A 25108-nucleotide genomic window follows, 5' to 3' on the forward strand; every position below is an offset into this window, starting at 1 on the left:
GATGTCTGATTAGTTACAGACTAAAGAGATCACATTTTCCCTGCTCATTTGAGCCCCAGTTGAGGAAAGTTTCCATATACTGAGATTCTGGGTAAGATTGTGTTTTTGTTTAAAAGTTTCAATAGTAAAAATATATTTTAAAATCTTCTTTTAATGGCCTACATTGTCCAATCTCTTCATTGAGTGAGGAATCAGTGGCCTAGAGAGGGCCTGGATGTCACCTGAGGCCACACAGCAGGGAGCGGCAGAGTCTAGAGCCAGCCTGGGGCTCAGGGTTGCCTGTGAACTCCAGCTCAGCGCTCCTTGCACATGCCAGCGCTGGCTTGGGTTGGAGCTGCTGTGGCCTGGGGAGAGAAGGAGATGGGCCAAAGGCCCAGGGCTTAGTATGGCCCAGCATGAGGGTTCCTAGAAGCCCTCCTTCTGGAAGCCCCAGATGCCTCAGATGTGGGCTTGACCAGGGTTAAGCCTGAGACCAGGCCCCAGGCAATGCCCTCGCAGGCCCTTCCCGGCTCTCCTCAGCAAAGACACCTCGCCCACACCTGCAGGGGCCACACCTGGCTCAGTCATTCCTCCAGCGAGTGAAGCCTACCTAACACAGTCTGGACCAAGCACTGGATGAGGAGTCAGAAGTCTGGGATCCACCCCAGCTGAGCCTCTTCCTAGCTGAGTAGCACTGCGCTGTGCCTGTCACCTCTCTAGCTTCCTTGGCTGTAAAAACACAGAGCAGAAACTCTCCAAGTGCAAAAAGAGGCACTGGGAGTACACAACCCCTGCAAACACGGGCATTGTTCCTCAGCAGAGCAAATTCAAACCCAGCTCTGGAGTCAGGCCACCTGGGATTGAATCCCACTGTGTGCTGGGTCAATGTGGGCAAGTAGCTTAATTTCCCTGTGTCCCAGTTTCCTTGTCTGTAAAACAAGGATAATAGGACCTACCGCCATAAACTAGTTGCGAGAAAATTAAGATAATATAGTTTGAGAGTTTGTTTTGTTTTTTTTTGCGGTACGCGGGCCTCTCACTGCTGTGGCCTCTCCCGTTGCAGAGCACAGGCTCCAGAAGCACAGGCTCAGCGGCCATGGCTCACAGGCCCAGCCGCTCCGCGGCATGTGGGATCTTCCCGGACCGGGGCACGAACCCGTGTCCCCTGCATTGGCAGGCGGACTCTCAACCACTGCGCCACCAGGGAAGCCCAGTTTGAGAGTTTTGGATGATGCTGGATACACAGTAAGTACTCAGTAAAAATTAGCTTTTATTTTTATGGCTCTTTGAGTCTTGATTGACCCCAAACTCCCCAACTAGTAAATGATATGCACTTGAAAGATACAGATGTTTGTCTATTCAAGAGCCTAGCCTGGTGCCTGGGGCAGGGGGGTGAGAGTGTGGTGTGGAATTACTAAATACATGCTCCAGGAAGTATTAATACTTATAAAAGGGCCGCATACAATTCACCCAGAGCACCGTCTTCCAGCGGTCAAGGGCTGGTGAATGAATGAATCTCTGAACGATACATATTCCTCTGTTTGACGTTCAGCAATAATGAGCTCGTACGCAGGGTGAGTCACCAAGCGTGGTTCACGGTCTGTGCCTTGTATATAGCCGTACAATTCCACAGGCACAGAATCAAAGATCCTGGAAATTCATTCATTCCACAAACATTAATTGGGTGCATGGCAACCTACTGATTCAGGAGTTGGAAGGGTGTAAAATATTATTTTGAAGCTACACATGCAGGCAGGTAACTTCATGTTATTGGACACGTGTTCCCTAAGCGCCTGTCCTCTGGTCTTGAGCAAACTATACTTATATGACCTGGTTTATGAATTAATGAGGGCCAGCTAATCTTTCAGAATTCAATTTGCGGTTTTGGTCAAAAGCCCTTCAGCCTTTACAACCTGTCTTCCTGGGTTGGGCTAACTCCTTTGCCAGTTAAAAGGTTTCTGTGTCTTTAAAAGGAGGCGGTACCCTGTCAAGTGTGCCCCAAAGGATAGGCTGGAGGCTCGTGAAGTTCCACCCGCTTTCTGTGACGTCCTGTGACCTGGCTTCTGATTGTCCGCCTCAGACGTCAATCGAGGGGCGTGTGTCTTGCTGGGACACAGTGGTGGTCTAACCTCTGGTTTGCGGAGCGGTCGGGTGTATTCTCCGCTCGCCCCCACGCCTTCGAGGACCCCGCCGCCCGACCCAACGGCGGAGCCAGCCAGTGGTTCCCGGGGCGCCCTCCCGCACCGATCCCTCCTCTCTGGGGCGGGACCTGGCCCGACGGCTCCGGTCACTATGGTCAGTGGTCGTAACGGGGAGGCGGGGAAGGAGGAGTGGGAAGGGGGGCTCGGTAGGCGGGGTCGCCGCCGGGGCGCATGTGCACTCGCGGGACTGGGGGTCGGGCGCGAGGCTCGGCCGCCGCCGTCAGACCTGACGCGTTCGGACACCCCGGGAATACGGGGGGCCCAGTCCTTCCTTGGAAGGCCCCCATGGACGGCCAGCGACGGAGACCCAGCCCGGCTCCCAGGCCTCCCGCCCCGGCGCGTTCGTCCCGGTTGTCCCCGAGTGCCGCTCGACGGTGGGCACCCGGAGGCTCCAGGGCTAAGGGTCGCTTCCCTTTTGTTAAGTAGACCTCCAGTCGGCAGCTCACGGCCCCAGCCATCCGAGGGCTCAGCCATGAGAGACCTCCCACTCCCAAGCCCCAAGAGTGGACCTGGGGAGTGCAAGGGTGTCCGACATCCTCTCCGGCCTACACGTCAACAGAAGGTCTTTGGAGTTAGGACCCACGTGGAGAGGCTGTCTCAGGTTGTGAGACACGTGAATTAGGGGTCCCGGCAAAGCAAAGACTAGAGGAACCCCTGATTCAGAAGGCAGAAAGGGCCCTAGAGACCCTCTGAGCCAGGCCAACCGGGTCTTGGTCAGCTGGGGCCACTGAGGCCCAGACAGGGAGGGGGCCGGGACTGATCGTGGTAGACTTGGAACTGAACCCAAGCCTCTGGACTCCCAGTCCAGTGCTCTTTGTATTACTACATCAGTCCATCTTGGGGGCAAGGGGAGGCGGGGGACAGGCACTCTGCAGAGGACTGGGTGTGATGAGTGCTTAAGACTCTTCAACTCTGAGCCCCCCTGCTCCAGGGAGCTTGTAGAGTATAAGGACTGGTGGTCTGGCTTGTGGTCACACAGCCCTGAGTTCAAATCTCACCTCCATCCCTTGGAAGGCCAAGAGGCTTTGGTTGGTCACTTCCCATCCCCGGCACTATTTTTCACGTCTGTATACTGGGCTGCTGTGAGCACCACGTGAGGTGATGCGAGTGGATCAGTTGGCTCAGATAATTGGGCACGGCTTTCCCTGTGAAAACAGCGTCCTGCAAATGCGCATGCACAGGTGCCTGGTTTTTCGTGCTCGGCCTCCTCCCTCCCATGTCTGGGCAGAGGAATGGGTCACCACTGCAGGCTGCCGCTGGCTTGGGGCACAGGTCAGAAACTGTTCACGGTCTGACACATTCTGACTGTGGTGTGGGCAGCCAGGTCATCTGTGCTGGCCTGTCCTAGACAAACCAGCCTGCTGCTGGGTGTGGCTGAGGGCTTCTGGGGCATCTGGAAGCACCAGCTTCCTGCTTCTACCCAGTACCTAAGGGTTTACCTGGCTCTGCTGCTCCTGGAAGGGGACCCAGGTGTTTCTGCATCGCCCGCTAGGGAGTGGCCAGAGCTGAGGTAATAATGGGTTTAGCCACCCTGGAGCCGAGGCTGGTGGGGCTTCCAGCCACCACTGGGTAGCTGAGAGCATGGCAGGGGTGGTGAGGGCTGGGACCTGAACTTCTGGCCTTCGTGCTGCACAGTAAGGCCTCTGACTCCATCCTCACGTCTGCCCTGGACTCACAAGACCGGAAGTCAGAGGGCAGATGGAGTCAGAGCGTCAGCCCTCAGCCTGCCTTGGAGAGGGATGAAGTTGTTAACTCACAAAATAGGACGCCTGCCGGGGAATCCTGGGAGGGTGGGGGCGGCAGAGGCAGTGCAGGCTGTGTTCTCTTCTGTTCACCCAGCACTTATTGAGCACCTACTGTTTGGCAGGTACCGTGCTGGGCCCTTTGGTGGTTTTCTGAGTCTGTGTGGTGTAGATGGAGGTGAGTGTGTGTGTGGTGGGCAGAGGAGAATGTCTTTGGAGAATACGGTGTTTTCTTTCTGTGTTCGTTTCAAAGTCACGGGGCTAAGCTTGATGAAGGGTCCCCGGTAGAAGACACAGAACCCCTTCGGAATGCAGGGGCCAGGGCGAGGACAAAGCCTGGGGCTGCCACTGGCAGAGGTTGTAGGTAGTGAGGGGTCTCATGCTCACTCAAAGGGCATTTAACATTCAGTGAAGAATGAGGGTCGGATGTGAATAGCAAAACCACAGGGCCCTTCTGTGCTTTGTTCTTTGGTTTGTCAAACAAGCCCCAGTAGGTACCCTAGTCCAGCCCCATGCTGGGCACTGATGAGAAAGACAAGGGGCTTGCCCACTCTTAGGAGCTCACTGCCTGTTGGACAAGGCAGAGCTGGACACAAGAAATTCTTGAGCTACTGGTCATGACCTAAGAGGCCTGACCATGGGCTTGGGGAGCACAGCAGGGAGCCATGCACTCTGAGGGAGTGGGGAGTGTTGAGGAAGTCTTCACAAAGGAGTCTTTTGAATGGGGTATTGAAGGATGTATAGGAGTTTTCAGGAAGGATTTGGGGAAGAGTGTATTCCGGTCAGGGTGGGACAGTGTGCTTACAGGCCTGTAAGCATGGTTAAGAGTGGGATATGCTGGGAAAGGTGAGCGGTCTGTATGGATGCAGGGAGCTTGGGGGAGGGAGGAGAGATGAGTTTAGAAAAGCAGGTGGGGTCAGAATGTGCCATGAAGGGCTTCGCATGCTGCACCGTGGGCTTTGGACTTTATTCTGCAGGTGTGGCTGGGGAGGGGCGAGGACCGTAACATATTTTTGACAAATAAGAGATGGTTGCTTTGGATGCCGTCTGGCAATGGAGTGGACAGAGGGTTGGAAGTGGCCAGGCTGGAGTCGGAGACCAGCGCATACATCTGTTCACTCATCTGCTCGTTATCCATTTTGGGGGCATTATTGTGTGGCAGGCACTGGGGAATCTAGTCATGACAGGCAGGCAAAGTCCCTGCCCTCATGGAGTTGACATTCTCGTGGAAGGTGACAGACAGCATGCAAGTAAATGAGTGAACCTACATGTCAGAGAGCTCTAAAGACATAAAACAAGTCAAGGCAGTAGGGGTGGGGAAGGGGCAACTTTCACAGGGTGGTCAGGGAAGGAGGTTGCGCCATCTGAGTCACGTAAAGAGGCGAGAGTCATTCCGTGCAGAGGCACAGCATGTGCAAAGGCCCTGAGGTGTCTTGGGGGAACACAAGGAGGGTCACTGTGACTGGAGCTCACGAGAGTGAGGGGAGCAAGGCCGGATGGGGTAGGACCTGGGTGGTTGTCATCCAGAGGTTGAGTCTTCTCCCATGTGAAGGAAGCCACTGGAGGGAACTGGGAAAGGGCATGTCCTCATCTGCTTCACATGGTAGGAGCCTGTGCTGGCTGCTGTGGAGGATGGTGGGGCTGGGGGCTGGGAGTGGGAGCCAGGAGGTCAGTTGGGCAGACACGTGGTGCAGCCTCCCTGAGGGCAGATGGTGGCAGCTCTGGACGGACACAGGAGCTGAGCTGACGGAAGAAGGGGGAGGAGTAGAAGAGGCCTCCCCGGTCTTTGGCATGAGCTCTGTCTGGATGGAGGAGCTTTTGAGGATCTGGTGACACCTGGAGGGGATGCAGGGGTGGAGAGAGAAAGCAGTTAGGGGCACAGTAATTCTGGGATCTTGGTCAGACATCCCGGTGGCTGGTGGTGTTTGAGGCCGGAGCTCTAGGGAGAAGTCAGGGCGGGAGATCTGAGGGTCCCTTAGGAGGATGTATGAGTCCAGGGTCAAATGAGAGAGGGCCAGCATCTGACTTCGGGGTCTCTGCAAGGCCAGCCAATAACTGTGACCCAAGGCGGGTAGGGGTCCAGATGCAGAGTCTTCTCTGTTTCCTGAACTGAACTGCAGAGATGGGGGAATGTGGGTGGTAGGCTGAGTAACAGTGCCCCGAAGACACCCACATCCTAATCCCCAGAACCTGTGACTAGGGTACCTCACGTGGCAACAGGGGCTTTGCAGTTGTGATGAATTAAGGGTTCTGAAATGGACAGAGTACCCTGGGGTACCCAGGTGGGCCCAATGATGTAACCACAAGGGTCCTTATAAGGAAGAGGCAGGAGGCTGGGAGTGAGGAGACGTGACAGTGGGAGGGAGGGATCATGAAGAAATTCAGGCAGCTTCTAGAAACCGAAAAAGGTAAGGGAGTGGCTTCTCCCCGTGAAATGTAAGATAATAAACCTTGTTTTAAATCACTGAGTTTGTACTAGTTGCTGTTTGTACAGCAGCAATAGGAAGCAATTCAGGACACTAGGTCTCCCCTGAATCTTGGGCCTCCAAATGTTTTTGATCACTCATCAATAAAAATGTTTGACTATCCCGTATGTCGGTATATTATACATCATACCCTGAAGGAGACATTTAAAAAGCCATTTCCTTCCAGCCCCTGCAAACAGCCCCCTGTGGAGACCCCAGCCCCAGGCAGGCAAGGCCAGGTTTGGAGCCACGGGGCGCCTCTAGAAGTGGCAGGGACCTTCTGAGGGGAGGTGGTTGGCTGCGTTCTAGGCCCTGGCTCTCTGGTGGTGAGGCTGCAGCTCTGGCCTCTGCCATGGAGCAGTTGGTAGCTTGAGGTCAGGCCACGCGGTGCGTTGTGGCTTCTCGGGGCTGGGCCTGGTTCACGAGGCTGACTCATGGCCCGGGGTCAGCACACCAGCAGAGCAGCCTCAGAGGGAGGTCCGGCAGGCTAACGGCTGGCCTTGCCCGCCGGGGCCCAGGGTGGGCCCAGGAGAGGCCCACCAGCACCTCAGAGCCTTGGTTGGGGGTGTACACAGAGGCACCCAAGGGTACGTCATGGGGGGTTTGTAGGCAGACGCATGAGCCCAAGGCCGGGCTGCTAAGGAGCCATCAGGAAGTGATGATAGGGCCCACGAGGGCCAGGTGGGTTCTCTTTGTGGAGAGTTGGGGCAGAAAGGCACCCAGGTCTGTTGAATGCCTTTGATGTGCTGGGTGACCAGCATCGAAGTTTCTCCCTGGATTGCCTCACTGTGTGACCTCGGGCAAAGAGCTTGACCTTTCTGGGCTTCAGTTTCCATTTGTAAAACAGAGCTACTGCGAGGCCTAAGTGAGATCATCCCCAGCGCCTGGCATACGGTGACCTCCCGGCAAAGGTAACTTAAGTCATTCAACAAGTGGTTCCTTAGTGCCTTCCGGGGGCCCGCTGCTGTTCCAGGCACTCGGAGTACTGTGATAAAAGTGACAAAGGACCCTGTCCTTGTGGTACTTCATTCTCCTGTTGTTTCGCCTCTCGTGAAAGCTCAGAGAAGCTGGATTCAAACTCTGAAGTGAACCATATCTGTTCCAAGAGGGGCCCACGGAGAACTCACAGGAGGGGCAGGGGTTTGGTTTGGGTCACAGGTCATGTCATGGGTCAGACCTTTACGGCCTGCAGGACTAAGCTGCCAGGGCCCAGTCCTTGCAGTGTGGCCCTCCCCACCCTGCAGCTCCCTGCCACCCCACCGTCTGCTGGGGGCCCCTGGAGATGCTCGCACAGTGCTGGGCACGTGGGGTTCCTGTGGGCAGGGCGCACAGCAGCTTGTGGGATAGGAGCTCCTGCATTGCCCTGGCAATGGGACCTCACTCTGGCTCTGCTTGGTCACTTCCTTACCGGAAGCTTTCAGGGCTTCAGATGCCACACCAGTGGGGCAGGATCCATGGATTGGGGTATATGGATGGGGGGGGCGGGGTATATGGATGAGAGATGGGGATCGAGTGCGGGGTCAGCAGCACTATTGTAGGTGGTTTCGTGCTGGCTCTGATGATCGGAGAAACATTCTTCTCTCACTTTGAAATATCTTCCTCGACTCAATAGCTCAAAGCTGTTTCCAAGCAGAGGTGCTCTCTGCCTGGCTTAATTAGCATCTATTTGCAAACCAGCAGTTTAAGGCTAAAATCCTTTAGGATTAGGTAACCTGATTAGGTCTGACAGGACGTTGTCAGGCGAGGCCTGTCCTTTTTCCATAACATCCTGGAAATTTGGGGCCATGATTTAAAAAAACAAACCACCACTTAGAGTCAGCCAAGGTCAAACCCAGAGTATTGTACCTGCTTTATGGGCCCGTATACTGAGGCTGTTCTTCCGGGGGTGTGGCCAGGGTCGTGCCGATGGGGAGGGGGCCGGGGACCACCCGGGCTGACTTGGGTCACTCTGGGCTGCCAGGCAGGGACTTAAAGGCGCCAAAGCAGAAACCCACTCCACTCACCCCTCCCAGTGGCGCCAGTAAACACACCTGGGACCACGAGGGGGCGCTGGAGCTAACTCACAGCTCCATCACAGGGCAGGGCTACCAACCTGGGAGCCATTTGTCAGGAGGGGTGGATCTTAAATAGTATTGAGTGAAGGAAAAAAAAAGCCACGATATCTATAGAATAATTTGTATGCATATTTAAAACACGTGCATACATAAAACAACTCTGTATTTTAAAAAGGACATACATTCCACTTACATGAGGTCCCTAGGATAGGCACATTCATGGAGACAGAAAGCAGAGTGGTGGTTGCCAGGGGCCGGGCCGTGTGGAGATGAGGGGTAGGGAATGGGGAGTTAGGGTTTCACGGGTAGAGTTTCAGCTGGGGATGATGAAAACGTTCTGGAAAGGACGGTAGTGGTTGCACAACGATGTGAATGTACTTAATGCCACGGAACTGCACGCTTCAAAATGGTTACGATGGTATATTTTGTGCTATGTATGTTTTAGCACAATTCTAAAAAGGCAGATACGTATGGAAAGACGTACCATAGGGAATACCTATAGAGGGTGGGGGGAGGGCGGGATGGGCACAGCGATCAGGGATGAAGGGGGAAAAGGTGACAGAATGCCTTGCAGAGGCCGGTGCTCACAGTGGGTCTCTTGAACCCTGCGTGTGACGAGCTTGGCTCTCAGCGACCCAGAGCCCCCCACCCCCGCCCCCAAACTGCTGTTTAATATTTTTCTTTTAAGTTGACTTTTAAATAGCCTAAGATATGACTATGGCAAGGGGAAAAGCTAGGGAGGCTTCCCTGAGTGAGGCCCATTTCCCCTTCCTGACCCACCTTTAACATTCTCATTTTGCCTGGTGATGGCGGGCTTTCTAACATCTTAAATACTTATCTCTACATATGTAAGATTAATTCCTTATACTCCTTTCCACTCTCCCAGCGATACCTTCTCAGAAACTGCCCATCAAATAGAACTGATTTTATGCATCCTCCCACACCATTTGCCGTCTTTTTTGGGGGGCACTCTAAGCGCGAGCAGCGTTCAATACAGCTGCGCTGCTTTTTAATCACCCATTGTTTAAAAAGACCCAAACCATAATTTTAAGTCTGCTGTGGGTGAAAACAAGACTTTTTGTTGGTGAGATAGGTAAATAATGGGACTGTGGAATGAAAGGAGATGGCGGGTGGGTGAGTGCGTGAGATGGGCATTGTCGAGTGGGGACACGTGCTGTTTCTGAATAGTACCTGTTTGTCATCCTGCCTTACCCTCGGGTCAGCAGAGGTGGATTTGTAAATTCTGAAACTCATGGGATCCCGTGGCTCTTCGCTTTATGAGCACACCGTATGAGTGCAAAATTAACTGTACACCAGCCATTGGTATTTATTATGCCAATAATGTAAGTCTTCCATGACTTAGAATAGGTCCAAACATGTTCACTTTTTATAACTATGCCAATGAAGTTAGTAAGTTAATAAGTTTTGGACTTCCCTGGCGGTACAGTGGTTAAGACTCTGCTTTCTACTGCAGGGGGCGCGGGTTCGATCCCTGGTCGGGGAAGATCCTGCATGCTGCGAGGCATGGCCAAAAAGTTTTTAAAAAGTTAACAAGTTTTGTTTTAAGTTAAAAAAATTGCAAATGAAAATGGAACATTTTATGCTCCAAGTCAGAGGCCTTCTCACCCTTCAAAAGAGGCTAGCACAGTGGAAAGGAGTTAAAGGTACACTGGAAGCCTGCTTTCTCCTTGGTGCAATTAGAAGGTTTGAAGAAAGTTGAAAAGAGATTAAGTTTTGCTCCCAATGTCGCCAATGTCTTCTAACCCCCATGTCCAGACATCACCTATAAATGATCTCTCACTCCACCTGTGATGAGCAGCCCTCAGACTGGGGGACCCTGCTGTAGGCACCGAGGTCCGGGGCTGAGCACTCTGCCTGTAATGGATGGAGGGGGAACTGCAGGGGCCCAGCCTGAAGGTGAGAAGGCCCCAGACTGCCCTGCACACAGTGTTCCTTTGAGGCCTAGCAGCCTTGGTCCCTCTAGAGCTCCTGGACTCTGAGCTCTGTCTGCTCAGCAGTTTGGCTTGGTAGAATTTCCATGGGCTTCAGAGTCAGGCAGATCTGCAGCACACCTCTTCCTGGCACAAGGGACCCAACCTTGTCAGTAGAGTGGGTTTAGTAACTGTCAGTCGGGATTAAATGAAATAACGGGAATATGTAAGCCTCGGTCCCAGAGCTTGGCCACACAGCTGGTGTACAGTAATGGCATCCATTATTATTTCATACACCTTGGGCTTAGGGTAGCAGCAGATCATCAAACCATCCTCCACGCGTTGGCTTTCAACCTCATGGTCACAGGATGGCTACTGGAATGCAGACGTTGCATCAGTATTAAGTCAGGAAGAAGGAGGAGGCGGACATGCTGTCTCTGTTCTTTACATCCCAAACCAAAAGCCTTCCCCAAAGCCCCCGGCAGATTTTTTGTGAGTCCAGTTGGCCAGCCCCGGTCACTTGGCTGCCCACAGCTGCAAGGGAGGCTAGGAAAATCAGTAAGGAGGAGGTTAGGGTTGTCATGACTTAGCCCAGGCATTTTCCATCACATTGCCCAGAGTAAAACAGGAATCCTGTCTGTAGGGAAGAAGTGGGTAATGGCTGATGGGAAAGCAGCCTGTAGCATCTGCCCCAGGATGGTTATTTGATTCCTCCTGATGGCTCTCCCCTGCCCTGCCAGCTTGCCACTGTGGTGTCAGAGCAGAAGTGAGGAAGGAGCCTGAGACTGACTGAATTTTGCAACAAAGATTGGGTACAGAAGAGAAGCTTCCGGAAACAACACCTAGAATCCCTTCGCCCACCCACAAGCATTTGCGCGCTCTCTTCCTTCTTTTAGAAATACTTTTCCTGCTGTTTTTAGGGACAACATTCATCTTCTCACTGTTTGGCTTTCGTCTGGGAAGATGCCCGGGCGTCCCACATCTCGGGAGGGCATGTTTGGGGCCACCAGAAAGGGAGAAAAAGGAACAAAGCATGAGTTCAAGGGAGGGCCCAAGCCTGATTCAGATGGGGTGGGGCAACCAGGGAGGCTTCACCGGGGAGATGGCTTTTATTCATTCATTTAACAAACATCTCATCCCCTGCTCTGCTTCGGGCCCTGTGAGGGGCCCTGGGGAATCAAGTGAATGGAAGGTCTCAGATGGTTTGACAGCTGCCCGCTGGCAAGGGAGGCCCGCGTGACTTTGGAGCCTTTGAGGGCTGAGAGCTTCCAGGCCCCCCAGAAATGCCGCTTCCCAGTCACAGAGCCTGGATGCCGAGTACAGGAATCAGAGCCAAAGAAGCTCATTGTCAGACAGAAGTTTAGAGTCTGTCCAGGGTGGAGACCAGGTAAGCCTAGAAGTCCCTTACGCCTCATTGTACGATTCTGGGGGCCAGCTCTCTGCTTCCGGTGGTGAGCTCTGGAGAATCTCATCATCAAAATCCAACCCATTTCTCCAGATGGGGAGGGGTTTGTAACACCGAAGGCTCCTTTTCAAGCACTGCGGTATTAGGTGGAGGCCACTGTCTAGTCAGTGAGGAGGCTGAGAGGCCGCCCGGTGACAGCTGTCAAAAATGATGGCCGGAGACTTTTCCTCTAGTGGGTTCCCGGCCGTTGGTTTGCTAAGTGCAGCTGGGCCCGGCAGGTGCTGAAGGGTCGGGGTTGTGGACCCCCGCCAGGTCTCAGCAGCGCGGAGGTGCAGGCTGTTGCCGAGGGCCGCGCTCCGCCCCGGGGCCCCCGCCCCTGTCCCCGGCCCGGCCGCGGCCTCGCAGTTCACCCTGTTGGTGACGCGCCCCCGTGGAGGGCAGGACGAGGCTGTGGCCGAGGGCGCCCTGCGGCAGGCTCCGGCCCTGGGGGGCAGCGCCGGGCTGCCCGATCGGTACCTGTGCCAAGTGGCGGGGGGGATGGCGAGGGGGAGGCGGGAGAAGATGAGGCAGACCTGCTGGACACTTCGGACCCCCCCGGGGGGAGGCGAGAGCACGGCTAGTCTGGAGGATCTGGAGGACGAGGGGACCCACTCTGGGGGAGAGGGCGGCAGCGGTGGAGCCCGGAGACGGGGCAGCGTGAGCAAGACCTGCACCTATGAGGGCTGCAGCCAGACGCCGAGCCAGGTGGCCAAGCAGCACAAGCCGTGGATGTGCAAGAAGCACCGCAACCAGATGGACGAGGATAAGTACGAGAAGCAGAAAAGCCACCAGGCCCTGAACTGCGGTGGGGCCGCCCAGCCTGGTGGCGCAGGAAACGTCAAACTCGAGGAAAGTGCAGGTAATACACTCTCCACTGTTAAACAGAGAACAGGATCTTTGGGGGATCGACCTGCAAGACCTACTCTTTTAGAACAAGTGTTAAATCAGAAAAGACGGTCATTACTAAGAAGTCCAGAAGTGGTGCAGTTTTCACAGAAACGGCAGCAACTCCTAATTCAGCAAGTTTTGGAGCAAAGACAACAGCGGTTTCCAGGAACATCAGTGTGAGGGAATTTATCAAGAAGTTCTATACGTTTTTTATCTTATTGTAGTGGATGGACATATTTTTATACTAAAGATAAATGCCGGTAGAAGGTAAACAGTCATTTTCCTATGAATGTGTGTGCATTTGGGGACAAATACGTATTGCACATTGTGCATCTATGACCCTGTTTCTGTTCTGCTATATTTGTTCATTTGTTTTTTTAGATTCCACACATAAGTGATATCATGTAATATTTGTCTTTCTCTGTTTTCACTTCACTTAGCTTGATAATCTCTAGGTCCATCCATGTTGCTGCAAACGGCAGTATTTCATTCTTTTTCTATGGCCGAATAATTTTCCACTGCATATATATACCACATCTTCTTTTGCATATATATACCACATCTTCTTTATCCATTGATCTGCTGATGGGCACTTGGGTTGCTTCCATATCTTGGTTATTGTAAATAATGCTGCAGGGAACATAGGGGTGCATATATCTTTTCTAATTAGTGCTTTTGTTTTCTTTGGATAAATACCCAGAAGTGGAATTGCTGGGTCATATGGTAGTTCTATTTTTAATTTTTCTGAGGAATCTCCATACTGTTTTCCATAATGGCTACACCAATTTACATTCCCACCAATGGTGCACAAGTGTTCACTTTCCCTCACCAATACTTGTTATTTGTTGTCTTTTTGATAATGGCCTTTCTGACAGATGTGAGGTGATACCTCACTGTGGTTTTTTTGTTTTGTTTTTTGCGGTACACAGGCCTCTCACTGTTGTGGCCTCTCCCATGGCGGAGCACAGGCTCCGGACGCACAGGCTCAGCGGCCATGGCTCACGGGCCCAGCCGCTCTGCGGCATGTGGGATCTTTCCCGGACCGGGGCACGAACCCGTGTCCCCTGCATCGGCAGGCGGACTCTCAACCACTGCGCCACCAGGGAAGCCCCTCACTGTGGTTTTGATTAGCACTTCCCTGATGATTAGTGATGCTGAAAATCTTTTCATGGGCCTGTTGGTCATCTGTATGTCTTCTTTGGAAAAATGTCTATTCAGATCCTCTGCCCGTTTTTTAATTGGGTTGTTTGTGTTTTTGATGTTGAGTTGTATATCTTCTTTATATATTTTGGATATTAACCCCTTGTTCAGATATATTATTTGCAAATATCTTCTCCCATTCAGTAGATGGCCTTTTCCTTTTGTTGAAAGTTTCCCTTGCTGTGCAAAAGCTTTTTAGTTTGATGCAGTCTCATTTGTTTGTTTCTGCTTTTGTTTTCCTTGCCTGAGGAGACATATCCAAAAAATGTTACTAAGACCAATGTCAAACAGCCTACTGCCTATGTTTTCTTCTAGAGAAGTTTAATGGTTTCAGGCCTTACATTTAAATCTTTAAACCATTTTGAATTTATTTTTGTGCACTGAGGTATTATGTTCTATAAAACGAATCAGTTTGGAAGTTACAAGTTGATACCCCTGTATGGTGGGCCTGACCCTGGCTCCCTGCCCGCCGGGGGCCATGGCGTCTGGGATACTAGTCACACACCCGGAGGTGCTTCTGTCAGGGGGAGGTAACATTCACTGTGTCCTGCAGCCAGCAGTTCAGAGGCTTTCTGTTGGTGAAAGCCCAACAGCTGCTTTTGAAAATTGTTACAGCTTCGCTCCTTTTTCTGTCTTTCAGAGTGAAGCATCTTTCAACCTAATATCAGAAAAATGTGACACTCTATCAATTCTTCGGGATCATCCTGAAAACAGAATTTACCAGAGGAAAATCCAGGTAAGGCAGAGGGTCAGAAGAAGGGGAGCCTAGATGAAATGGGCTGGAGTTGGGAGCAGAGAAAGAGGTGACACTTTGAAGGTAAAAAAGGCTTCGCATTTGGACCAGGTTCCTGGGCAAATTAAAGGGCTCCCAGAATATTGTGATGTTGGGCATTTGCCTTAATGAGAAATCCTTTCGCTGCAAAGAGAAAAAAAAATAGCACTTTTGTTTTTAAAAAGCTAGGCACTCTCCTAAGTGTTTCCTTTCTCCCTGAGACCTCAGTACAACATTGCAAGGTCAGAACTTCTATTACCCACATTTTACAGCTGAGGGAAACGAGGCACAGAAGTTAAATGGCAAGCACACGGCCCTACTGCTAGTGCGTGGAGGAGCTGGCATTTAGACCAGCAGGCCAACCTCATAAAAGTCGTCTTTGTAACCGCCCTGCAAGGGCATCTCTCAGGAGGGAAAGCCCACTCCAGCCGGGCTATGAAAAAGTAGGGGTAGGGTTGCTGGAAGGATGCATGGACAGTCACAGAACAAGAAGCAGCCTGGGCGCTCCCCTGGTGCCCCCTTTTCACCTCTCGGCTTCCCGCCGGGACAGGAGCAAAGGCTGGGCAGCACACTGACTCTCGTGTCCCCTGGAACCCCCTCGGGAGCTGAGATGGAGTTTTCAAGGAGCGCATCCTTCCCTACGGCCTGCCTCTGGTGTCAGCTCCACTCTGGTGGGACCCCTTGAAAACCAGCTCTGCTGTCAGAACCCTGATGGTAGGCAGGCCCGGGAGGCAGCCATGGGGACTCCGGGCCGTTTCAGAGGGAAGCTGACAGCCAGGAGCAGAGCCGGAGCGGGTGGCATGGGGAGGCCACACCTCCCAAGAAACCCTTTGAAGGACTGGCCAGACTGCTTGGAGAAGGCTGGGGAGGCCCTTCCTACCGACTCTGCAGCCTCCTGGCCCACCTCACAGGCATGCCCACCCTCACTGCCCCACCATGCACGCCGCTGCACCTCCTCTCAGTGCCATTCCTCCAGGAAGTCTTCCTGGACTGCTGAAGTCTGATGTAGATGCCACTGCTCCGTGGCACCCCGGCGCTTCCCCTGTCCTCCTGTCACGATCATCTGACTGTCCATCTCACCTCAGACTGTAGGCTCCCGAGGGCAGGGCTGTGGGACCCCCCCCCAACCCCGTTCGTGCTCAGTGTCTGACACAGGACACACTCTGAGTAGTTTTATTTTTGTGGGATGAGAGTTGGGACACCGTGAAGGGCAGCCAGTCTGAGAGGAGGGAGCAGGTGTTACGTGGGGGAGGCAGGGGCCCCGGCCCTGACGGGACACGACGGGGGTGCTGTTGGTGCAGACACCCACATTTCCTCTGCCCCCCGCAGGAACTCAGCAAAAGGTTCACTGCGATCCGCAAGACCAAGGGGGATGGGAACTGCTTCTACCGGGCCTTGGGCTACTCCTACCTGGAATCTCTGCTGGGGAAGAGCAGGGAGATACTCAAGTGAGTGGGGCACAGGGGATGCTGGGTGGGCTGCCAAGGGGCCAGCTGGGGAGGGACAGTGACCTAGCGGGCACTCTCAGCCCTCCGGTCTCAGTGCGCTTAGGCAAGTCGCGTTGGGTGCGTTCTCGAAGACTCACTGCAAGGAGAACACAAAGAAGCGTTGCCCCATTGTTCTGGATGATCTCGCTGACCTTGAGTAACCCAGGGGTCCACCTGGTCAGCCTGGATCCAGAGTTGATGCTGTCCAAGGTCCCTCTGTCCCGCAGCTGCTGCCCGTAGCGATCCTCCCTTAGACCCTCGGGTTTTGGCTTAGCTCGAGGCTTCTCATACTTCATCATTTGTGCAACCCCCCTGGGATCTTCTTCAGATGCAGATTCCAGTTCAGTAGGTCTAGGGCGGGGGATTCCGCATTTCTCACAAGCTCCTGGAGAAGCCGCCCCTGCCGCTGGGCCTCAGACCATGCTGGGGAGCAAGGAGCTGAGAGCTGCTTCTTGCCCTTGGAGGTCTCACAGCCCTTACAGGATTGGATGAGGACCCCGGGCTTCCTTGTCAGACACCCTTCCCCACATACCCTGGGAAAGAGTGCAGAGTGGCCACAGGTCACAGAGCCCCTGTGGTTGAACCGTGGACTCCGGCACCAGAACTCCTTCGCCGAGGCAGGTTTCTACCCTGCCTTCCGTCCGGGGCCCCCTTGCTCCTGCAGCCATCGCCCAACTGGGTGCCACACACAGACTGTGTTGTGGGCCCTGGGGATGCAGCAGCAAACGAGAGAGACAAAACACCCTGCCTGTGGAGCTGGCATCCTGACCGGAAAAGAGGGACAGTGGCTACGAAGCGTACTTGATGTGTCAGACGGTGATAAGCGTTGTGGGAAGAAAAATCAGGCAGGAAAGGAGGCCAGGTTGTCCAGGGGTAGAGGCTGCAGTTTTAAGTAGGGGTTGGAGAGGTAGCGGGGGCAGGTGGTGTAGGGCCTCACGGGCCTTTTTAAGGACCTTGAATGTCGGCCTGAATGAGATGGAGCCACAGAGGGTTCAAGAGAGCAAGGGGCCTGATGTGCGGCCTGCTGCGTGCAGGATAAGTGCAGCGGCGCGCAGCCAGGGAGCAGCAGGGGACGTGATCCAGGAGAGCCCAGAGGAGGGGTGGTGACGGTGGCCTGAGCAGGTGGAGGTCGATTGCAGAGCCCTGCAGGGGGGCGCCAACAGGATTCACTTGTGGCTGGAGTGGGGTGTGTGAGCAGAGAGAGGAGTCGAGGATGGGTGCCTGGGGTTTGGCCTGAGAGTTAAAAACGCGGGAGCTCCATGTTGCTAAGTCCGAAATCCCCGTGAGCCATCCAAGTGGGGTCCAGTGGGAAGTACCAGGAGGGTGTTACCCCATTTTACAGATGAGTAAACCGAGCTTTGGAAAGGTTAAGTGACTTGCCCAAGGTCCCACTAAAGCTGGCGTGTGGCTGAGAGGGCCTGTGCTCCAAGTCCTGACTCCGTCCTTCTCCTCCCTCACCTCGTCGGGGCGGGAGTCCTGCCCTGGGTGTTCGTCCCTCGCTTGACTGGGTCTGTGTGTCGCCGTCTCTGTGTCCCCAGGGCTGGCACGGCGGGGCCAGCAGTCGTTGGTGAGGAATGAGTGGGGGGATGCGGCGGGGGCTCAGGAGTGTGTGGCCAGGGAGGGGAAGGGTGTGAAGGTAGGAAAGCTGGGAACAGAGCTGTGCACATTCACAGCCTCACAGAACAGTGGCCAGAGGGGCCCTCCCAGCACCCCTCGTGGAGGCCTGTTACCATCACCCATGCCATGCGAAAGGGGAGCCTATGGCCCAAAGCCGGAGAGCGACTTAGCAGCAGGGCTGCGGCTCCCAGCACAGCACTCCTTCCTACACCTGCCCTGGCCAAACCGGGCTCAGATACGCCGGCCGGCCCAGCCTTTGGTGGTTTGCCTTTCGGCAAGGTGGTTTGCCTTTCACCTTCCAGGTTAGATGGTTCCACTTCACACACACCACCCTCCCCTCACCTCCCCTGTCCCACAAGTCACCTAAGCCTCCCAGGCCTTTCTCATTGTGCCTTTAGTCCCTCGTGAAAACCCTAGAGTCTGGTCTCCCCTCCCAGGGGACAGGCTGCGGTTACGCCCGTGCCAGCTGGTCCCCCAGAGCCTCTCCACTTGGTCCTTCCTGCGGGGGATGCACCCCCTTCTGTGGACCAATCACTTGGACTGTATCTCATCTCTGCTGCTGAACTCTGTGTCCTGGGGCAGCTCCTCGCCATCCCCAAGGGGACCAGGACAGGTCCCAGATGGGGCCGTGCCAGTGGGGGGCCTGCAGTGGGAGCACTAACAAAGCAGGGGTCCCTGGACCAGGTCTCGAGGGATGGTCAGTGCTGGCAGAAGTTTAGTGGCTGTTTGGCCGGGAGGCCTGATTTGTGGTGCGAGTTGATTTCTGTAGTATAAATACTCTTGTCATGATTTTTTTTTTCCAAGCTACCATCATGGGGTCACTGAACAGGGAGTTGGGAAGAGATACGTAACACATGCTATAGTCCAAATCATATTGCCACCATCCACGCCCAATAGACAAAGATTACCTCAAGAGCATAGATTATAATTTGTGTTTTAAAGTTATTTAAGTTTACATAACTTGATTCTTAAATAATGGCTGTTTAACACCTGGATGGCAAAATGCGTAAATTTAACAACTAGCTCTTGTGAGCAGGTACAAACCAGCGCTAGCACACCTCTGAGAAGAGCATCCCTGGCTAAGGGGACAGTGGAGGCTAAGGGGTGAAAACGCAAGTGGGTAGTGACTGTGGGGTGTGAGGGAAGCTGTGAGACTTGACTAGAGATGAGGCTGCTGAGCTCGGCAGGGGCCCTTCCAGGACGCCTGTGCTGAGGAGCTGCGTCCTGAGGGAGAAGGCTGTGGCAGGTCACTCTAAGGTCCCTGTGGAGAGGGGACCAGGAGTGAGGGAAGGCTGGGTGTGGCCCAGGCCAGAGATGGTGTTGACACACCAGGAACCATGGGGACAGGAAGGAGGGACAGAGTCAACAGACCTTCGAAAGGTAGAATCAATGTATCTGGGAGTGGGTGGTGATTACCTCAATTTCCTCTTCTGTGAAATGGGTATACTACCCACCTCCCATGACCGTACAGGGGAGGACGGAACAAATCAGTGTGTGGTCCACGTGGAAGTGCTTTGAAAAGTAGAAAAGTCCTACTAGAAAAAAAGTCCTAGTAGAAAAATGACACGTACCCTCTCAGGTGTGTATGGGGTTGGTGGGTGAGTGGGATGACAGCTGATGTCACAGCAGCGCCCCCTGCAGTTCCTTGTAAGTACCAGTCTTTCCCCTCCAGGTTCAAAGAGCGTGTACTGCAGACCCCAAACGACCTTCTGGCTGCTGGCTTCGAGGAGCACAAGTTCCAAAACTTCTTTAATGCTGTGAGTTAACCTGGGCACGACAGCTGAGGGGCCAGGTCCTCCCTCGCTGGCAGAGCAGACAGGAGCGGGCACTGGCCGGAGTCCCCTCACCGCCCAGGGCTCTGTGGTTGCGCCCCTCTGGCTCCTCCCAGCTGGGGAAGGGCTGAGGGTTGCTTCCTGCTTGTGGGGACATCGAGGGAACAGGGAGCCCAGGGCCCTGCCGTCTCTCTGGGAGGAGGTACCTCCTTTGGGGCACTAGCTCTCAGGCTGGAAACTTCCCCCAGCCTCCTTCAGCCCCTCCCCTCTCCACCCCATTCCCCGGACCCCACTAGTGAAGGCGGTGGGGTTGGAAGACTGTCAGTTCTGAATCTGTAAATAAGAACTGGAACCACGGCAATGAGGAGGGAGACTAACCGCTGCTCCTTAGACGTGACTCCGGGCTGAGGGACTCGCTACAGAATCTCTCTAACCCTGTTACCGAGCTTTGGCGGGATCTGATTGATTGATTTTGGCGCCTCAACTTGAGGATTTGAAGATGGAAATGCCCGTGGAGGGAGGGGCGGGGCTTGCCCGTCCCCTGGCTGAGGGCCCAAGGGCTGCAGTTTTACAGTGTGGTAGAGCTCGTGGAGAAGGACAGCTCCGTGTCCAGCCTGCTGAAGGTGTTCAACGACCAGAGCTCCTCGGACCGAATCGTGCAGTTCCTGCGCCTGCTCACGTCAGCCTTCATCAGGAACCGCGGAGACTTCTTCCGACATTTCATCGATGAGGAGATGGACATCAAAGACTTCTGCACTCATGTAGGTCCTCGGGGCCCAGGCTTTGGGGACTCGGCCTCTGGCCCTGGGCTCCGCTCTCATCCCTCTCTCCTTAGGAGACTTTAGCACCAGCATTCCCTAACCAGGGGACCTGGATGTCATGTCTACATTGCAATTCAAAGAGCACTAGGTTAGCAAGCCGGAACACATCCTCCTTCTGCCCAAACTGTGTGGCTTTGGGCAAGTCACTTTCCCTCTCTGGGCCTCAGATTTCTCATCTGAGGAATAAGGGCTTTGGACTAGACTGTTCACAAAATTACAGAGTAGCAACCCCAGAGCTTAAGCACTGCGCCACCAGGGAAGTCCTTCCCAGGCCTTCTTCTTGCCCGGCAGTAATCAGCAGGAGCTAAGTGGCAGCTGCCCTGGTTATTGGGACTCAGTAGGCAGCTTGTGTCTCCACTGACTCACCCACTCGCTCACCCAGCCCTCTGTAAGCACGTAAGCTTGAAATCCCTTTATGATAAAGTCCCTTTCTGCTGAGATTCTTTGCCTTTGTGCATTAGGAAGCCCAAGCTGAAAAACTCCTGCCCCCCTTTCCAGAGTCTTCAAAGTAGTGTCCTCTTCTCACAACTAGGGGGTCCAGAATCAAAAAGATCTAGATTCAAGCCTTGCAACTGTGGCAATGTCTATCTGTCACCTCCTCAGTGAGCCTGCGTTTCCTCCTCTGGAAAATGCAGATGGCAACATCTGCCTCACAGGTTGTTGTGGAGATTATTTCCCAGCGCAGAGGTTTTGACCTAGGACCACGAAAGCCAGGGTTGGACCTCTCACTTGTCCTCTGCCAGGCCTCCATCCTCAACTGGGTTGTTTTTTCATTGTGACCTTTGCAGGAAGTAGAGCCCATGGCCACGGAGTGTGACCACATCCAGATCACGGCCCTGTCCCAGGCACTGAACATTGCCCTGCAGGTGGAGTATGTGGACGAAATGGACACGGCCCTGAACCACCACGTGTTCCCCGAGTGTGCCGTCCCTTCCGTTTACCTGCTCTATAAAACGTCCCACTACAACATCCTTTATACAGCCGATAAACGTTGATTAATTTTAGACCATGCAGTGGAGCCTGTCACCTAATGGGACTGCGTTTTTTCTTTTTTCTTTTTTTTTTTTTTTGCGGTACGCGGGCCTCTCACTGCTGTGGCCTCTCCCGCTGCAGAGTACAGGCTCCGCACGCGCAGGCTCAGCGGCCATGGCTCACGGGCCCAGCCGCTCCGCAGCATGTGGGATCTTCCCGGACCGGGGCACGAGCCCACGTCCCCTGCATCGGCAGACGGACTCTCAACCACTGCGCCACCAGGGAAGCCCTACGGGACTGCATTCTGAATGGAACATTGCAGCTTTTCAATTTTTCTAAGCGATTTAGACTATAGTTAGAAAATGTGCAGCCTTTTGGGCAAAGTCACTGGGAATAAGGTCTACTCACTATGGACTGGTGGTAACTTGGCGATATTTTTAATATTTATCTTCATGGAGGATCAAATGTTTTCTAACTCTGGGCTAGGAAGCCATATGCCCTGGCTCTACCCCAGTTCTGAGACCTTGCATAGGACACCTCTTCTCTCTGGGCCCAATTCTTCATCTGGAGGAGGTTCCTGCCAGTGTTGACATTCCATTGTGGTATAAAAATGGGGTCCTCTGGTTTATTTTCACCAGGGGCAGTGCCTCTCTGTAGGAGAAGAAAAGCCCAAGATCAGCTGTCTTGAGTGACTTACCAGTTCTATAAAAAATCAAGTCCAGTCAGCTGTTGGACTGGACTTGGGCACACGGTGAATTGAGGCCAATTTGAATGCGAGGGCTTCAGTGTACTTCCAAGCATTCATGACTGTTTTCTTACCCCTAACTTGAGGAAAAAGATACTTTTATGCCAAAGTCTAGAAAGAGGCCTGTAGCCATCAGCGTGAAGCCCGAGTTGTCGGGCCCCTCTATCTCCCTCAGGGCCAGGACTGCCTGCTTTCTGGCGGGCAGCCCTGCAGGGTTCTGCGGCCAGCCCCACCTGGACAGACACTGAGAAAGCCTAAGGTCTGGGACCAAGAAGGTGTCTCATCGTCCCCAACACATCCTGGAAGTAGAACATGGATCCTCAGCCAGATGGAGACATCGATCAGCACGTGCAGCCGTAGACACCAGCTGAGCAGCACACACAAGGTGTTCTGAGGCTGTCTTTGGCTTCCTTTCCCCTTCCCCCGCTTCTGTTTGGCTTACGGGCTGGCTAGAGGTTAGTGGGAAAGGACAGAGATAAGCCGAGGAGACTGGCCGTGGGGAGATCACCTCTGGGGAAACCGCCTGGTAGCCAAGAGCCCTGGCGCTCGCCGGTCTCCCTGTTCATCCACCTGGACATATGCCCCTTAATAACCTCCTCACCTTGCTGCCTCAGGATCTCGAGGAGCCCCGGCTGGGCTGGGGCGCTGCCAGCAAGCTCTCTTCCTCTCTGGGAAGAAATGGAGAATGCAAGGGTGTGGAACTGCCTTCCTTAATCGAAGGCCTCACAGGTTCCATTCTGCAGGGGTTTGTTAGAACCTGTTGGTGCTGCAGTGCCAGGCTGTGGTGTCTGCCGACAGGCAAACTGTGCACCAGGAGGACTGGGTGACAGACTGCTCCCAACCCTTGTATACAAATGTCAGATTGGTATCAGTCTTCCGCCTTTGTGAAAACTGATGTCAGGGTGCTTTTAATGCCAGGCAGGGACCCAGGTTCCCATACTGCCCTTGGCTGGAACTTGGACCCCAAGGGCTCAAGCTAAGTGACTGTCACTTTTTCACAGGAATGTAAAGCTGACCCTGATCTCTGATCACTGGACAGGAGTGCTGTGACAAGTACACTGTAAGAGTGGGGTAACATGTTACATGTTTTGTGAGCATCACGATCCCTGTTTCCAAACTGAAGGACACTGAGCTGAATCTTGGCTGCTCTGAGCAGTTGTGAGATGGGTCCTGGGCCTCCAGCTGGGCTCTCGAGCACAGTATAATCAGCACTGGCGGCCACTTAACTGCATTTGTAGCTTGTGTAGCATTCACAAAAGCAAAGCTTTCTCTTTGGCAGACAGGCTGGAGAAATTCCCCCTGAGGTGTGTCTGTGCTGTGTTTCCAGGCCGGAGAGCCTGCCAGTGCTCATGTGGGACCCTCTTCCCAAGAGAGATCCTATCAGTTTAGAATCAGAATGCCCAAGAGAGGCAGGCTGTTTTCATGACCTTCCTCTCTGCTCTCCCGTTTTTCATAAAACCATTGGGCAAATCCAAACCACTGCTCTCTTCCCTTCACATCTGCCCTCAGATCTTGCCTCTGAAGGGAAAGCACTATGGAGGAAAGGAGCGGCAGAATTCAGAGAAGCTTTAAGTAACAAATGTAAAACCCAGTCACCCGTGGACACTGCCCTGCTTATGTACCGCAGCCAGTCACGCCAGCAATCACACTTCCTGGGTAATTCTTCACCCACCCCACAAAGCCTTCTCTTTGCAGACCAAAAGCTGGAAGGAAGGTTGCTTTCAGAGTTTGTCTTTACAACTGCACATGTGTTACCTTCCTTCCAAAGGGAACTTTACAAACCAGTGCGAATATCTGGCAACAAAAACCACTGTCCTTGCTTTTGGTTCCTACTTTAAGCACAGAGTGGCTCTGGAGCCAGGCTGCCTGGGTTCAGATCTTCAGCTTTGCCACTGACTAGTTATATGACCTTGGCCAAGTCCCTTCACCTCCAAGTTCCAGTTCCCACATTAGTGGAATGGAGACAACACGTCACAGAATTATCGGTTCAAGTGGAATAAGATTACATGTGAAAACAATCGCAAGACCTGGCGCCTAGCGAGCGCCCTACAAGTGGGATGCTTCCCCCCACGGACCCTTCCCAGCGGGCTGCGGCAGAACACTGCAAGATGGGAAAACACGCCACCTTGGCAGTGGCACTGTGGTTTCCCAAACAGGGAAGAAGTCTAAGGACCAAACGCATTCCCGTGCTGAGCGGAAATAGGGGCAGGGGCTGTGGCTCAGTAAATGGTTCCCCAGGGGCCCCTTGTCCCGTGGGACGTAGGCCAGGCCCACAGCTTCCTCGGGCAATGGGTAAAAACATTTTCCTAGCATTAAAATGGTTTCCATGACAACTGTTCGTCCTGGCTTCTTAATAGTTGGTACCTGGTACGCACCAAAAATCAACACTGCTATCCTATGGGGCTTGTACGTGTGAGTGGACTAGCACGGGTAGGAGTGTCCTTGTTTAGTGAAAGGTCCAGACACTCAGGAAACTCTGTCCTTGGGCTGGGCTGGAGGTGCCAAAGGAACCACAGGCCTCACCAAAGCTTCACCTCATCAGGTCAGACAGCGAAACTGTCAGGGAGGCTGGCCCTATCTTTTAAAACCTAGCTCTTTAACATGTTACCCCACAAAAAGGAATTTGCTGTTAGAGGGCAAGGACAGGCTGTCACAGGACGTTAGTGGCTCTGTTTGGCCTGTGCCAAGTATCCTCAGGCCTCTCATGGCTCAGGTGCTGCTAAGGGACCCTGACCCTGCATATACTTCCACTGTATCATTTGGAAAATGGAGCGCCCCCCTGCCATCCTCTGATAGCTGTCACTCAGGAGCTTCACAGACTAGGGCTGTTTTCTTCTGCATTCTCCTCTCCCAGTCACTGGTGACACTGGGGAGACAGGCTCTGGCAACACTGCTGACTTTTAAAACCAAAGCAGTTTTCTGAACTTCCCTTGGGCCTACAAGGAAATACCCAAGGTTCTTATCCCAGCTCTGCCACTTGACTGCCGTGTGACCCTGAGCAAGTCTTAGCCACTCACA

General features: G+C 53.6%; 1 protein-coding gene and 1 pseudogene across 1 annotated transcript; both read left to right on the top strand.

The window, feature by feature from the left end:
- The first annotated feature begins 1920 nt into the window (after positions 1-1920).
- On the top strand, positions 1921-24423 carry OTUB2 (OTU deubiquitinase, ubiquitin aldehyde binding 2). Its single transcript, XM_033419319.2, has 6 exons — positions 1921-2274; positions 14545-14640; positions 16006-16124; positions 19453-19537; positions 20119-20313; positions 21162-24423. Exons 1-6 carry the CDS (start codon positions 2272-2274, stop codon positions 21366-21368), a joined length of 705 nt encoding a protein of 234 aa, XP_033275210.1. The 5' UTR covers positions 1921-2271; the 3' UTR covers positions 21369-24423.
- On the top strand, positions 9565-14534 carry LOC101289995 (regulatory factor X-associated protein-like; annotated as a pseudogene).
- Positions 24424-25108: the final 685 nt, after the last annotated feature.

Source organism: Orcinus orca, chromosome 2, assembly GCF_937001465.1.
Source record: "Orcinus orca chromosome 2, mOrcOrc1.1, whole genome shotgun sequence".
Lineage (NCBI taxonomy): Eukaryota > Metazoa > Chordata > Mammalia > Artiodactyla > Delphinidae > Orcinus > Orcinus orca.

Coding starts and splice junctions, on each gene's coding strand:
- OTUB2 (XM_033419319.2), top strand. Junction 14,641..16,005: donor TTTACCAGAGGAAAATCCAG/GTAAGGCAGAGG, acceptor TGCCCCCCGCAG/GAACTCAGCAAAAGGTTCAC. Junction 16,125..19,452: donor AAGAGCAGGGAGATACTCAA/GTGAGTGGGGCA, acceptor TTTCCCCTCCAG/GTTCAAAGAGCGTGTACTGC.